Below are 15,840 nucleotides of genomic sequence, written 5' to 3'. Positions count from 1 at the left end.
AGATCCCCAAAATACATTAAAAAAAAAGACCCTAGGTCCTTCCATTGAGTAAAAAAACGAAGAAAAAAATCACTTCCTTCAAACCCATTTAGTCTATAGTATTAAATGAATATGTAATATACGATAATATATAAAAATTATAGTCATCGTGAACATGTATGTGGGGTATGACTGTAATCAGATGTTGCTGAACATAAATTGTGTAATTGTTTAGCTGTTAAGCAAGATTGCAAAAAAAAAAATATATATATATATATATATATACTATATTAAAAATAACCAACACATTGAATTGAATTCCTATAAGGCTCAGCCAGAAGTGCTCAGCCAGAAGTGCAGCAACAGTAAAGCTGCAGATGCTAGCTGTGAACTAAAATTCCTATGATTCTCAGCCAGCCAGGTGTCTACCATAATGCTGGCTGAGCATCATTGGAAGAGTAGTCCACAGCAGTAAGGATTTTTTTTAATTAACTTATTTCTTAATTCATGTAAACTATTTTTTTCATATTTAAGAAAAGCTATGATTGAGACATTTTTGTTTTTATTTCCTTTTATTTGGCAACCTGCCCCCCAGTTATGCACATCTGCCCCCAGGCTTGCCACACTGCCCCAAGAAATGTCTTATACCCCTTATATGTTGCTCTGCCCCATGATATGTCTTTTAACCCCCTATATGCCTGATACCGCCCCCCCCAACTTACCACTGCTTCCTGATGTCTGCTGGGGGCAGCGGGTGGAGGCCATTCATGAAATTAAAAGGGCGGCGTGCACGCACCACGCCGCCCATTGGCCATGCCTCAGCACTTCGTCCTACGTCTTAAAATGGGTGGGACAAAGAGCTGAGGCACGGCCATTGGGCGCCGCGGTGGGTGCAGGCCAGCCCCTTTAATTTCATTAGACGCCGAAGGCCGGAAGAGGCTTTCAATCCCGTTCACAGACGCTCAGCGGCTGTTTTCAATGTTGGTCTGTTGGAATGTTGGTTTATTCATATGAATTCATATGAATAAAATATATTTAAAGTATATTCTGATATTTTATATTTTTTAGTACACCTGGGTGACTAGGAGCAGGACATTGTTCAAACATGACTACAAATATAAATATTAACTAACACACAGGCCAAACTCCCTTAGTATTTTACATTTATTTGTTAGACATGAAAGTAGAGAATCGTTCTACAATCTTTTCCAAGATAGACCAACCCCATCTGCCACTGATATCATCCAGAAACAAAGCTTCCAAAGTTTTCCACCAATGTTTTATTACAAACAATCCATACTGATGAAACAAAGCATTATAAGGCATGTATTGAACAAGAAATAAAAACCTGCGGAAACAAAAAACACATACGGGAAGTGGATCTCTCACACAACCCAATAAAATAAGTATAATTTACAATCTACTATTATAAGCATTTATATATGTTTTTCTTGATTATAAAATAAGTCAAATAATTGTTAAGGCTCCAGCATCCATTGAACAACTGAAAAGATTCAGTGCATATCTGAAAATGATTAACTAATCGCTCATTTCTCCTCAGTTGATCATTATATATATGGTTAGAAAAAGGTAACAAAAAAAACTTTGCAATGCTAATAATTTGTATGCAGTATAAAATGAAAGGTGAATATTCCTATATGTGCTACGGGTAATGGGTAAGTTAAGTGTTTTTGAACTGTTATAATATTAAAACCAGACCCAGCTGATTATTGCAATAAATAGACTTACTAGGAGGAAAGAGGACATCCAAAATTGGCAATATTCAGAGTGGCAACCGTTCTTTTTGCAATGACTCTCTGTTGTATTGAAAGGCTTTAGTTATAAAGTGCACGTCACTCCTATGGACAAGAACATTTCTCAAACGTTCAAAGTGCCAAACAGTGAATTAACTCTTTGACTAAAAGTTAACTTTACAGGGTCTTTAATGCGTTCTGAGACGTTTGACACTCACGTTGGATGTCTTAGGAGAGGTAACTTTAAGGACTATTAACTATAAAGCCACTCCACTCCCTACATAAGGGAGTGAATCACGGGAAGAAAGGCAATGAGTTAATCTTACCCTAAACGGGTAGTGAACCAGCTAATCTTTTGTTTGACAGGATTGTATAGTTACTGTACATCAAGCATGTTGGGCTAATAATTACATGTTATCAGGGTGCTTTTTTAGCTTACATGAGTTCCCTTGCATTAAAATGAACGAGCCAGCTTGCCAGGACCGCTGCCCTTTTTTCTTCTCAGCGTACACAGCTTTTTGTCGAGGCTGACATTTATGTACACGGCTCCATGACGAACAGGAACAAAAAATATTTGCAGGAATATACTATTTCATACATACATACTTTTGTTTGAAGTCCTTTTTCTTGTGTTTTATAAAACACATTCATTTAGCATTACACAAAGTATAAAAATAAGTACTATGCCATACATTTTGACAACTGCATCCTATATTCAGCGTTGTCCCTATATTATAAGTTATTGCACTTATATCAATTCATCAGGTGGCCACTGCTGCGAGATAGTAGGGCTTGCCTTAGAATTAGAAATTAATTCCACGGAAAACACTGACATTTAAAGCAATCATTGTTACACTGCGTGAGACTTCAATCTGCTATGATTGCATATTAAGAAGCTCTGAATTGTTTCAAACTCATAATTTATTATGTATAAAATTTTCAAGTTTTATTATGATGCACGCAGTGCACTCCATGGCTCTCGTGGCAACTTCTGATGTAAACCTATCATTTGGAATTTGTGGAAAGGGGAGCATGTCAGGATAGCGAGTTTTCAGACTGTCCACACCATAAGCTTCTAATGTCTGAACATCGTTAGTAAGTCCGCTAAGCTGTTGACCATATTCTTCTATTTTCTGTGCAAGGGCAGTTGGTTTTACATCTTTGTCTGACTTTCCTCGAACGGCATAGTCTGCAGCAATTAAGGCTAACTTAGTAGACAGGTAACACTTAAAACAGACCCACTCGTTGGCATTTTTGTGCATGTCGTTCCTTGCAGCAGAAAAATTCGCTCTGGCCTGCCTTAGCCACCTGCGTGCCTCCACTGGGTTCCCCACAGACTTAAATGTGGGGGGTACGAAAAATCGTTTAGAATCGTATGACCCGCTGGAGGAAGAAAACTTCTCATCGTATTGTTGTCTTTCTGATTTATGGCTTGTGGCCTCCTGATTCCAGGAAGTATAAAATCTTTGGAATGAAAATTTTTCAGACTGGAACCTTGATGATGATGAGGATGTGAATGTTCTTCTAGCAGCTCTGTCTGCATTTTGATCCACAAATGCCTGCTTCTCGAGTCTGTTTATTTCATTCTGCAAATGTTTGAAAACCTCATTTGCTATGTCTAGGTTTTCTGCGTTTTTATCAGGGTGCCACTTTAGGTAAAGCCTCCTAATAATCTTCTTTCTTTCAGTTTCAGGAAGTTTCCAGGCTTGCTCCATTATGGAGGTAACTTCTCTCAAGATTTCTGGCAAAGAATTCAGCTTGATCTTTTTAGGAGACTGGTGTTTGGAAGAAGATGTTTTGTTGCTTTCTTTACCAGGAAAAGATGGCGCTGTCCTAGGACCAGGTGGTGGAAATTCTGTTGGGCTTGTTGGTGTTGAAGGAGTGCTGTCTTTATTCTGGGCAGTCTCGTCTGGTCTTGAAAACTTATACAAATCGAGGGAACTGACAATTTTGTATTCACTATATCCAATATCAATCTGGTAAAACTTCCCCAGGAACTCAGAGTTTTCATCTTCTTTTTCCACTTCTTGAACAATAATTGCATATGTGTAGGTTGGTTGGTACGACCCAAAGGAGTCTCCTCCTTCAGCATCAACTAGATAGCCAACATATTCACCGGGGTAAAAAACATTTGTTGGATCCATGAGAAGCGTATAGTGAATTTCTGCTGGGATCGGAGTGCCAGGCATGGGAAGCTCTAGTTTTGACTGCTCAGTTGAGGAGTCATATTTAACTCCCAAACTGTCAAGTTTTTCATTGATTCTGTATATGTCGTTGCATCCTAACATAGCAATTAAATAGGACGTGTCAGAAATTAGATTGTCCGTTGCAGATTTTAAAGTCATGGCCAACGCTAGCAAGAAATTGATATCTTTGCTATCTGAATGTTGTATGTAAAGCAAAATGACTGCATGGCCGTATCGCTTCAGAAACGCCAGCGTCTCACTTTTGCTGTGTGGAATTGGATTGAATCCCTTTACACGTAATGTTGTCTGCAGCTTCTCAAAACACGTTACCTTCAGACCTTCACGCAAGGCTTTGCAAAGCTTGATTGCTTTCTCCTCGTTTGCTAGAAACGCATTGTCGTTTTCATGCTTCATGATCCTTATCAGTCCTGTGATAAACTGCTCAGATGACAGCAACAATTGTAATCTTCCTTGCAAACAACACAATGTTCCAAACTGGCATGATTTTGGTGTTTCCTCATCTAACTGTTCTTCGAGTATACTACTAAGAAGTCTTGGTCTCAATTTCTGAGGAAGAAGCATTATTATTCTTGTGTGGAAGCCATGATCTTTCCCCATATAGCACTGACTGAGATCGACAAGCATTTGGACACCAATGTTACCTTGTATTCTACTTTTGTAATGTGGAGCATCGTCAAACACTAGAATGCTCGATTTCACCAGCCTTCCATCTTGACTTGGCAGATACAGTGCAACATCACGGATAGTTTCTAGATCATTACGCACCTTAGCTGAGTCATTCTGAAGACTTTTGAGTAATCCAGAAACAACTCTCTTTACTGTTCGCATTTCATTAGGATCAAGCTGTTTTCCTTCAGAGTTCTTAAATATTCGACTAAGAACTTCAGTGTGCTGTTTTGTAGAAACAACATCTTCAGTGCCCAAGTGCTTAAACAGCTGGTGAAATGTCCCGAGCTCTAATGGAAGCTTATATAAGTACGGCTTAAAGTCTGATTCGAATTCCAGATTAATTACAACCTCCTCTGGCTTTAAAAGCTTCCATCCGTCTTCAACCATGACAAAGGCAACACCTCTCAGCTGAAACTTGAATTCTCTTTTCTCGGTGTTAAGAAACTCATAGATACTCCTGAGAACTTTTGATCTCGTCTTTACCATCTCTTCATCAACCACTGTAATGTTACATATGTTTCGGCAATTGTTAATGACTTTGTCAAGTGAGGGGTCAGTATTTACATTTAGCAATGCTAATACTTGTTCCAGCTGTTCTTGTGGATCAAGAATGGTCCCTTCTTGTTCTTTTATGCTTATTGGAGTTGCTTTCTCAGGCAGGATAGGGCAAGACGTCCAAAGTAACTGAATGACATCTGTTTGTTTAAATTTGGGATTTACCTGTGCTCCATTGAATCTTATAAGTGGTAGTGTGCCATTTACTTCTTGATATTGAGGGTGAAAACGTACAAGTTCTGCAGGTGCTCTTTCTGGGCATAGAAATGGTATCATAGACAGCTCCTTTAAAAAGTTTCCTGTTAGAAGATCTGTTCTTTCTTGGAAGACATGATAAAGAAGAACTTCTACAGTGTTTTGCAGGACTTCTTTGGTCCAGCTTTCAGTGTTTGCTCTCATGCTTATTTCCTTTGCAAACTGCAGCATTTGTTGCTGAGAAATGACATGCTTTAGCCCTATATTTCTTAGAAATTTGATCCATGATACAAGGAAAGCAGCTTGGTTTTTAGGTTTTGTAATTTGTTCCAGTTTTTTAAAGAAATCCAGAGGTACAAATAATTTTTCAGATAGCATTACCTCAAAAACACGGACAGTTCGATCGTAGAAATGCTTGGCAGGTCTAAGACGACCATTAGCATCATGAATGAATGAAAGGTCTTCCAATTTGGCATTCAGTTGTTCTTTCATGCTTGAGGCCTCTTCAATGCTGCATAGTCTGTTTTTCAGGTAAATCAAGTGCTCCAATTTTGCATTATAGGAAAGGTTTTCAAACTTTGGTAAAAGGTGTTTGTAATAAATTTCAAGGTCATCAACAGGGACGCAACCCAGAGCGCTGTACAATTCCCTCAGATTAACTTTTTCTTCAAGGAAAGCACAAGATGAAGAGTGAGACCACTTGTCTACCTCAGCTAATGGAATGCTTTTGGTAAGTACATAACAGGTTCCATACTTGGAAAGGGTCACATAGCGGCCACTGACAGACTTGTAGCACGGAAGTAACTTTAGAATGCTGGTAGCCTCGTCCAACATTAGATTATTCAAATTGCAATTGAAGTACATTAGAAGAGCGTCAAAATCAGCTTCTGCAAGTTTTTCTGTCTTGAATGTTGAAGTCTGGATCATGTGTTGAATGGCTTTGAGTATGCTGGTTGGATTGTCAATGTTTGCAGTGTGTACCGACAAGAGAGGCAGCAAGACATTGTCTTTCGCGCACATTTTGTTTAGTGCAAGCTGAATGCAGCCAGTTTTCATCAAGGTATGGAACACTTTATCACTCTGTGCGTTTGGAAAAATCGCAATGTGCATGAGACTCAAAGGTAGCAATACGTCACCCTCTGGAACAACAAGGTTGTTGGAAGATACAGTAAACTTGGTACCGGGAAGCAAAGCCCAATCTTTCAGTGTATCCACTACAGTATCAAATGTTGCATTCATATCAGTTTGTTCTTCTTTGGTGTTCATGGTCTCGTTGATAAAATGCCATGCGTTTTTTAACCACGATTCACTTGCAAAATTTTCTTTCCACTGAACGACCACTTTAGTTTTATATTCTCTGGGGAGCACAGATGACAGCAACTCGGACAAGCTGTTGATATCAAAAACTTTTGCCACTTTGCAAGAAAGCAAAATATTGGTATATTTTAGATAAAGAGTATTCATGAACAGATCTTTACGGGATGGAATGAGTTCATGGTAAGTTGTTAAAAACTTTGCGTGTTTTGAATCAAAAGTCTGCAGAACGCTGTCGAGAGTAATCAAAAGCGGCAGCCCCTCAATCTGAATTTCACTTTCTTCTGCATCTTTCAAGCAATAATCAACCAAAAGTTTCAAACTATGAAATAGTTTCAGGTTTGTTTGTTGAAGACGGCATGGCAGCTTTCCAATATGGCAATTACTGTCAGGAGATGAGAAAGTCATCAAAAAATTGCGAACATCTGAAGGAGTTGCATAGCTAACAGGTATACCTGCATCGACAAGGCAGTGGTAGAGATTTGCGGTCTCCTCAGAGTAGTAAACCAAGTTAAAGCCAATTTCTAAAAGAAGATGTTTCAGTCTATAAACATTTTCGGCTACTGTTTTCCGCGTCGTTATGTTGTATTCGATGTTTTTCATGTGGTGTAATTCATCTTGGAGCAGGTTGTCGAAGAATGGCTTCCCGGAATTCACTGCAGACATATTAACCCATGTAATGATGACAGCGGTCTGCAGATCGGAGCCATCGACGTTTGGGGCACGCACCACGGGTAAAAGACGTTTACCATCCATATAGATACACATGTACAGGGCCTTTACAAGGCAGTACCAATCTGGCTGTAAATCAAGTCTGTTTACAGGGAAAAACGACAGGAACTTTTTCAAAATGTCTTTTACCGTGTGTATTGGAGTGCTGTGCAGCACTGATATTGTAGGGTCAGTACCAGGAAAATAGCGTTTTTTCAGCTGAATTAAGAGTTCTACGTATGCAGGAGCTACCAAGGCAGTCATCAAGCTGTTGTTCCAGTCACTTCTTACTCCGACCCCATCATCATCTCGCCACAGATTACGCCTTGCAGAGTCCAAAGCAAAATGTCCATTGACGTGAAACGGGAGTCCCGTTTCCAGAGAAAGGGGCAGAAAGCAGAACGCTCTGTAAGGTTTTTTGTAATTGTGAGTAATACAAGCAGCAACTCCTCCGCGTGGGAACAGTGTGATGTCTTTATTTTTGTGAGCCGATATAACACTTTTTAGCACCCTTTCCATATTAGAGAATCCTGATCGATTACAGATTAACCATGTAGTTAGATTTCCCTCTGAGTCTTCAATGTCCATGGTGTAGGTAATCTGTTGCACAGGTATGTCCTTCAACTGCTTTTTCTTGGTGACGCTATCAATTACAGATGCGTGAAACTGCTTCCGCTTTAGCCTGTCCCCATCTGTAATCTTGCCCCTTACAGAATATAACACTCTTAACTCCCCAGTGTTCTTCTCTATTTCGCAAACTGAAATTTTCTCCATGTGGTTCAAAAACATCAGGAGTTCTGCTCCATCGGCCCGCAACTTGTCAAGCAGGTTTTGAACCATCCTATCTGAGCTAGGGGCTGAACAAATTTCTGATGTCTTGGCCATTTCTGAATTCCGAAGTGGAAACCGAAACATTGTAGCACTTGAGAGGCTAAAAAGGTTCCCCAAATATAAGTTTAGCACATCTGAAAACTGTGTTCTGAAGTCAGTGTCTAAGTCCCTGAACATGCGACCAGGGCTCGTTGAAGTTGCTCCTGGGGCGTACCTTGCATGAGGGTCAAAAATGCAAATTATGTCATTTGAAGAAAGGAATGATGGGCAATCAGTAATATGGTAAACAGAATTGAAGCCTATGCCATATTGTCCTGTTTTGCAGGGATTCCCTTCTTTTGTTCCTCTTCCCAGGTTTTGTATGCCTCTCACATCATCATCTGTAAAAGGCTGATTGTTGTATACACAAAGTGCTGGTCCATGCAGAGGTGCCCACTTCTCATCAAATATTCTGTCTGTGGGATGGTGCCTCGGATCAAACACAAAACATATTTCTGTAGCTTTTGCGTCGTCAGCATTTTGAAGAAGTTCTTTCAGCATCTCCTTTTCTGAAGGATATGCATTTAGAATGCTTTTAATTCTGCTAGTAAGTTTTTCCTTCTGGCCAAATTCAGTTCCGAGGGTAGTAAAACAAATGTTAGAAGCATACCTTTCTAAAGCTTTATGTCTTTTTGGTATAGACCCAAGTTTTACCGCCACCTCTCGAGGGATATCTGAATGACAATATTTCACTGTAGAGTCTTTTACCTGAATCCATGGGCAATCGTTGTAGCATAATGATTTTGCTGGTAGGAGGTTAAGATTGGCATCTGGCAGGAGTATCTGGCCATAATTGTTCTCACAAAATTCTAGAGTTTTTTCTCGAATTAGTCCCCATATTCCTTCGCTAACAATCCTCCTACAAAGCTGGAAATTATTTTCTGTCATTTTTTTACCTTTGCTTTCATCTTTTATGATTTTAAGAACCAATGCAAAATCTTCCACTGTGAATGCTCGCTTTACACCCACACTTTCAAAAAGTTCTCTGAAGTTGTTTTTGTATTTATTTGGTAACTGGTAGAGGTAAGGTGCTGCATCAAAATTCAGTTGAAAAGAAACCCTTTCTGGGCTGACATATATGTTCTCAACAAGGATGAAATTAGACTGCTTTAATTCTCCAACAACCATTGTTTTTGTTGTTTCACTTTGTAGGACTGCTTCGCTTAGAAACTTATAGCAGGAATTCGTTATATTCTCTTGATACAATGTAATTCCATCAGAATATTTTGCAACTTCTTTTAGTTGTTCCACCACCAGCTCCACCGACGGTTTCCTGAGTAAACCCAAAAACTCCTTGACAGCCAACGATATTGATCCACAACCCTTGAACGAAGGGGAATTTTCATTAAGAACTGGCTTCAAAAGGCAAACAGTGTCTTGATGTTCAGCTGTATAAAGTTCAGTTGCAGGAAACATCTCTTCAGGTTGGTAGTCACTTCCTTTCCAATGTAAGTTAAATCCGGCAGGCTTTGCTAGAAATGGCAAGAAAGGGGAACTTTGACATTTTTTACAGAACTCTTTGGCCTGTGGGTCTCTGAATTTCAGTTTTTCATCTATCAGGCTTAAGATGATATTGCTTCTTGTGCAAGCTGCTGTGTGATCACTTTTATTGATTACTGTTATTGAATCAATCCGCTCTATCAAGTCATCCCAAAAAATATCATCTTTTACCATGCCTAACTGAACCAGTTTTACCAAGACCACTGGGTTAAGGTAATTTTGATAAGTTCCAAATGGAAATCGTCCATCACTGTCATAATACAACTTTGCTACTCTACCTTCGGGATGAATTAATCTAGAAGGAAGGACTAGCGGATTTCCTGGACCAGATGATGGGATGCATGGAGTGACTTGCAGGATTTCCCTGTATTCTTGTAGCCTTTCATTTAAAACAAAAAGCATTAAAGGATCCCGCAACTCTGGCTGGATTTCATCAATATGTGGAAAAAACACCTCTGAAAAAAACTGCCTTTCAGAAAACGTATTTTCACGAAGTACATCTTGACATCCTGCCTCCACAAAACCATTCTTTACCCAGGAAGGTAGTTCAACAGCACACAGATTTTTTGAACCTGTCTTTTTCAGGTACTTCAGGAAAATCTGAAAGGCTGGTGGCCCAATATCAGTTCTCTTAAGTAAGGAGTCATCTAGAAATCTCACATACTTCATGGAAACCCAGGAAGATCCATCCGAAAACACCTTCATGCGGTCTTTGCCTTTCCTTTTGGCAATGTCTTCATAAATCCCTTGGCAAATTATAGAGAAATCATCATGGACATAGTCTGGATCAGGCCACACTGAGTAGTAGCTATAGTTTAATAGCTCCCCACTGATTGACATGTCTCGTAAAACACATAACGCCTCTAAGTAAGAGCGAACAATCACGTGTCTCATGAACACAATATTCCATCTTCCCTTGGTGTCGGTTTTCCATATTTCTTTCCGATTGGATGTTACAGCAAAACAGCCATTAATATGAAGAGGCAGGCCAGTTTTTATTCGAAGCGGTAGGTAGCAAAAAACTTCTCCAATGTTATTTGAAAAAGGCTTCACAGTCCATTTCTTTTCTTGATTTTCAGAAAGCATCACTCCAACGCTACCACAAGGGACAAGTCCAAGTCTTTGTCCACTTTCACTCAATGAAAATTTTAATGCTTCTCCAATGTCCATGCAAGAACATAGCAGCCATGTGGTAGATTCCACAGTTTTTTGTGGCAACTCCTCATTTGTTCTTTTAGATTGACCAGACTTTGCGTTTTCAAAAATGGTAGCTGGGTCATCTTCTGGGCCTCTAAATAAAGGAGAATGGAGATCAACTATGCGTCTGAACACATGATGGAATTCTTCAACGACAATGTTCAAGATGCATGAGGACTTTGGCATTTCCGTTGGAAGTATTTTAGTAGTGCGGCAAGTGTGCATCACTTTTGCTGCTTCGCTCAAAATCCTGGCAGTTGTTGTTAAAACCTTGGAAGTGCACAATGTTTTTTTAATGGTTACTGTGTCTTGTGCCAAATCTGGGTCTGATTCCTCAGGTTTTAGGTATTTCAAAACCATTGCATTTACATTTTGAGTAAAGAGGATAAGTCTATAGCCACATAAGCTAAATTCATCCACAAGAGTGTAAATATCTGCTGTGTTGTAACACGAACTACTGATTTCACTTACTCTGGCTTCTTGCTGCGTTCTAAAAGACAGTCTAAAAAGAGTTCCTTTATAAGAATAAGGAGCCTCTACTGCGAGTGGCAAGTGACAGCTGAAAACCCCCAAGAAGGGTTTGAATTGGTTTGGAAACTTTCTGAGCCTTTTCTGTTGCTTGCTCCAATTAATTTTAATACCCGGGTTAGACTTGTCTCTAATGTGTTTGCTAATATGATTAATATTAGGATCAAACATGATCATGAATTCCCTGCTCATGATGATAGGGATATCCGTAATGTGATACACAGAGTTGAAGCCTAAACCAAATTTTCCTACTTTGTCAACCTCGCTTCTTTTCAATGACTCTCCCAGTCTTGTTATGTTTAGAAAGTCTCTGTCTGTAAACTCGGAATTGTTGAATGACCACAAAGCAGGTCCATGGCAGGCTGACATTCCTGGATCTAAAAGATTTTCTCTTATATCCATATTCCTCCTCATATCAATCATAAAATTGCACTCGGTGGCTGACGCATCATCAGCATTTTGAAGCAGTTCCTTAAAGATATCAGATACCGAAGGATATTCTTCCAAAATATTCTTGATCCTTACCGTGAGAGGTTCTCTTTGGCCTGATTGTTCAAATCCCATATTTTCAGGGTTGATTAGCCTGGTACTTAAGCACGGTACATTCAGCCACTCCGCTGTTTTCATTGGTATGTCTTCATGTATCAATATTATCGGCTCTACTGAATCTTCCAGCAGATCATTGAGGTCATCTACTTTGATGTCGCAGTAGCAGCATTCGTGAATAGGCCTCATTACAATCTTTGAAGGGTCTTTGTTAAAATGGACTGGTAACGGTGTGTTTAAGCTTGTAGGAATTTGGTGGCTGTATAACCATCTGACAATGTTCAGCATAATATTAAGATTCTGTTTGTTTTCTTCTTTATCCATTTTTTGAAGACTTTGCTCATATATTTTTTCGATAACCAGAAAAACGTGTTCAGGGGTCAGTTGCTCAATTGAACCACAGAACTTGAACAGCCTGTGGAATTTCACCATTGTCTTTGGTACACTATGCAGGTATGGCTGCAGATCAAGGCTGGGGAAAGATGTTATGATGGCCTGTTTGGGGAAACAAAATGTTTTGCCTGTCCACACCCAGGGAAATGAAAGGACTTTAAACAATTCTTTGCCCTTTTCCAGGCAGCCCTGCATAAAGCTGTATATTTCCATGAGTATATGCTGAAACTGATAATAATTTTCATCTGTATTAGTATTTGAATTATTCCAGTCTACAACAACTTTTAAATGTTGCAGAACTGCTTCAATGTTAGGAGTGTTGACAACACCAAGAGTTTTCTCAATGGTATCATTCATGTTCTCTACAAGCGGCACAGAAGAACCAATCAGAATAGCGTAAGAAATATCACACATTTCACCGGGGGAGTATAGCTTAAAGTTGTCTCCTAGCCAAACCAAAGAGTTGGGATAATTTGGTGGTCGCTCTTTCACAGCAGGAATCCATCTGATCTTTTTCAACATTGCTTTTGCTTCTGTTGATTGCAACAGTTTATGATGCTTCTTCAGGATGGTCAGCAAAGTTTTTGCTTTTTTGACAACAATGTCATGATTTTTAGCAGATGCACCATTCAAAGCTTCAATTTTCTTTGCAACCTGAATAATGTCTTTTTCCAACAAATGAGACTCATTCTTTAAACCTATTTGCCTAAGGGAGTGCAAAACATCTGAAGACAGAAAAGCCGCAGGTGGAAAATAAATCTGATCTTCAGCACAAAACAGGCTCTGTAGAATATCCACTTCGGGATCATAAAGCTCACTTGCTGCCACAAACTTGTCTTTCAGTACCGGTATTAATTTAAGAGATGTTAGCCAGTTAATTACTGCTGCATTTTCATTTTTTAGGAAAGTCAAATTTTCAAGAACCCAAAGCATTATGTTTGTTATCTCTTCCCCTGAATAGAAACCCTTTTCTACGTCTTGTAGGATTAGTTTTAGACACTCTATGGTTTTCACCTGTTCAACTTTCAGCATCTTGGTCAGCCGAATTGTTTCTTCATCACTGCTATCGATTATAGGGAAAGAAAGCTTGACATTCGGTGGAAGTTTGGCATTGTGATGCAGAACTTTGCAGCCTCTGAGAAAAACAAAAGAGTTTTTTTGTTGCGAGGACTGTTCGATCCTTCGAAACACCGACAATTCTTGTATAATTTTCTTTTCTTTCTCATTAATATCTGTCAAGCTAGCAAGGAATTTTCTTAGAGAATCTTTGTGAATTGGACTTAATGAGGCAACTTGACTGGACAGTTTTTGTAAAGACATCCTATCCATTATTTGAAGAAGAGCGCTGGGCGTAGGTGGGTAAACATATTTCTTGAGTAGAGGATGCTGTATGGAAGGATCCATATTCTTCATAACAATCCCACCAAGGATCTTAATTATTTCAGGCAAATGTTCTGGAAGTTGGGCATCAGATTCATCATCATAAATTACAGGTGATGGCGTCCTCAGACGAATAAGCTCCAGAGATGTTTCATCCTCTGCTAGTATTTTGGTAGGAATGAGTGGCATATCATCCAGGCACGTTAAATCATCTGAAAAATGCATGTACAAAATCTTCCACACCATTTTAATCCAGGTTATGGCGGGATGTTTCTTATCCTTCCCTGGAAGCCACTTGACAACTAAATCTCTAGTGGGCCATATCATATTCATAGCTTCTTTAATAAGGCGAACAAAACGTTCAGGATTCAATAGTTGCAGCTGAGTGCATGGTCTTCCTGTAACAAAAGTAAAATAACATTAGCAGAACAGTTGTTGAAGTGATTTCACAAATCACCTAGTGATGACTTTCCCCATCCTCTAAATAAAATGTTTTATATTAAAGTAACATTTTAATGTCTCTTGAATGCTCCCTGATAGTGTAGTAAAAATAAAAATCACTCATGTTTGTATACAACTTTATAATTATATGAATTATGAAAATAAAGGTCTTCCTTACTTTTGTATTTTATTCAAGGCTGGATTGTCATTCTTTACTGCAATTTTCAATAGTATAGTCATGGGAAAGATAAAAGGTTGCCCTCAGCTATCGTTATGTTGCTATAATACACATTTTTCTTTAGGCACCTTATGGTGGCAACTTTCCTTTTCAAATCAGTTTTGTCTGTTTATCTGGTAAGCTGCGGTTTGAAAGTTGTAACACAGCAATTTTTTATAACTGCATACCCATTTAATCACAAACTAATCTCATATGCCTTCCTGTAACCAAATCCTAATAAAAAAGTACCTCAAGTAAACAGCTTAATAGTAACTAACAGAGCTGTCATGCTGTTATCAGCACATCTGTTATCATTAGCAAACCTGGCACATAAATCTAAAGTGTCAGACAACGATTTCAACCTGTTGGGAAGTTAAAAGGGCCACAGATGAGATATAAGTGGTAGAGCACTTCTCTGTAGCAGTCATCATTTGCATCCCTTTCTGCAGCAGATACTCACCAAACAAATCTGCCTTTCAGGTATATTAGTGTAAGAAATGGCATGCAGGAGTTATCTTACTGAACTTCAAAGCTCATGCAAGGACATAGTTCTCAAAATCCCACAGTTCACGAAACCACAATCCAACACATTAAACATTTTTATCATGCATAGTCCCCTTATTCTCTTAGCTTCTACGACTTCTGCCAGAAGACCATGTTACCTATCCGCTACTGGCGCTTGCCTTCTTACAAGAGGAACCTGCTACACAGTTAACACGGTTACGTTGGTAAGAGTAGTTCACTGCAACTCATTTAAAGCCTATAGTGTAATGAATTAAGTTCTTAAAGAGACTCTGTCAACAAAGAACCAGTAATACATAATAGAGTTACAAATATAAAGGAATCCAGTGTGTTGTCACATATATCTATAACACATAAAACATCCATACAAGAAAGATCAACCAGATGATGTCAAAAATACATCGACCTGTGACCACCAATGAAAGAATGCGTCTTTGCATGTAAATGAAGCTGTAAATGTAAATTAGTGTGGAGGAATCGGTCCACAAATTCTCCTAAAAGCCTCCCCCACGTCAATGGCGCAGTTTGCATGACGCAAAACACAGAAGCAAGTGGAGTTTATGGAGACTCTTCAACTGACTTCACCAGACCTTTGTCCCAAATTTTAGCTACCTGACTCAGTACTTAAATCTAAGCGTGTTATGATTAGAGCACATGTTTGATTCATTTTACAGTACACGCCACAGACCAGAAACATAGAGCTTGACATCTGCCTAGTGTAAGTGGGAACATGTAGCTAGTTTTTTTGTCATTCCGCTGGACTTTATTCTCTTGAAATTGCAGTTGTTTTATGTTAAAAAGCGAGTCTTACCCATTCATTTCAACAGTCAAGCAGCTGAGAAACACTGCTCGGTGGCTGCTT

General features: G+C 39.1%; 1 protein-coding gene across 1 annotated transcript in view; it reads right to left on the bottom strand.

Annotated features, from left to right (window-relative positions):
* Positions 1 to 2,017: 2,017 nt before the first annotated feature.
* Positions 2,018 to 15,840, bottom strand: part of SACS (sacsin molecular chaperone) — a 35,973-nt gene continuing 22,150 nt past the window's right edge. Inside the window, exon 10 of the mRNA XM_053456423.1 lies at positions 2,018 to 14,196. Within this exon, the coding sequence (XP_053312398.1) occupies positions 2,648 to 14,196 (11,549 nt within the window). The 3' untranslated portion in view covers positions 2,018 to 2,647. The remainder of the gene's footprint in view (positions 14,197 to 15,840) is intronic.

This window comes from Spea bombifrons, chromosome 2, assembly GCF_027358695.1.
Source record: "Spea bombifrons isolate aSpeBom1 chromosome 2, aSpeBom1.2.pri, whole genome shotgun sequence".
NCBI lineage: Eukaryota > Metazoa > Chordata > Amphibia > Anura > Pelobatidae > Spea > Spea bombifrons.
This window is presented reverse-complemented; position numbering and strand designations above follow the sequence as displayed.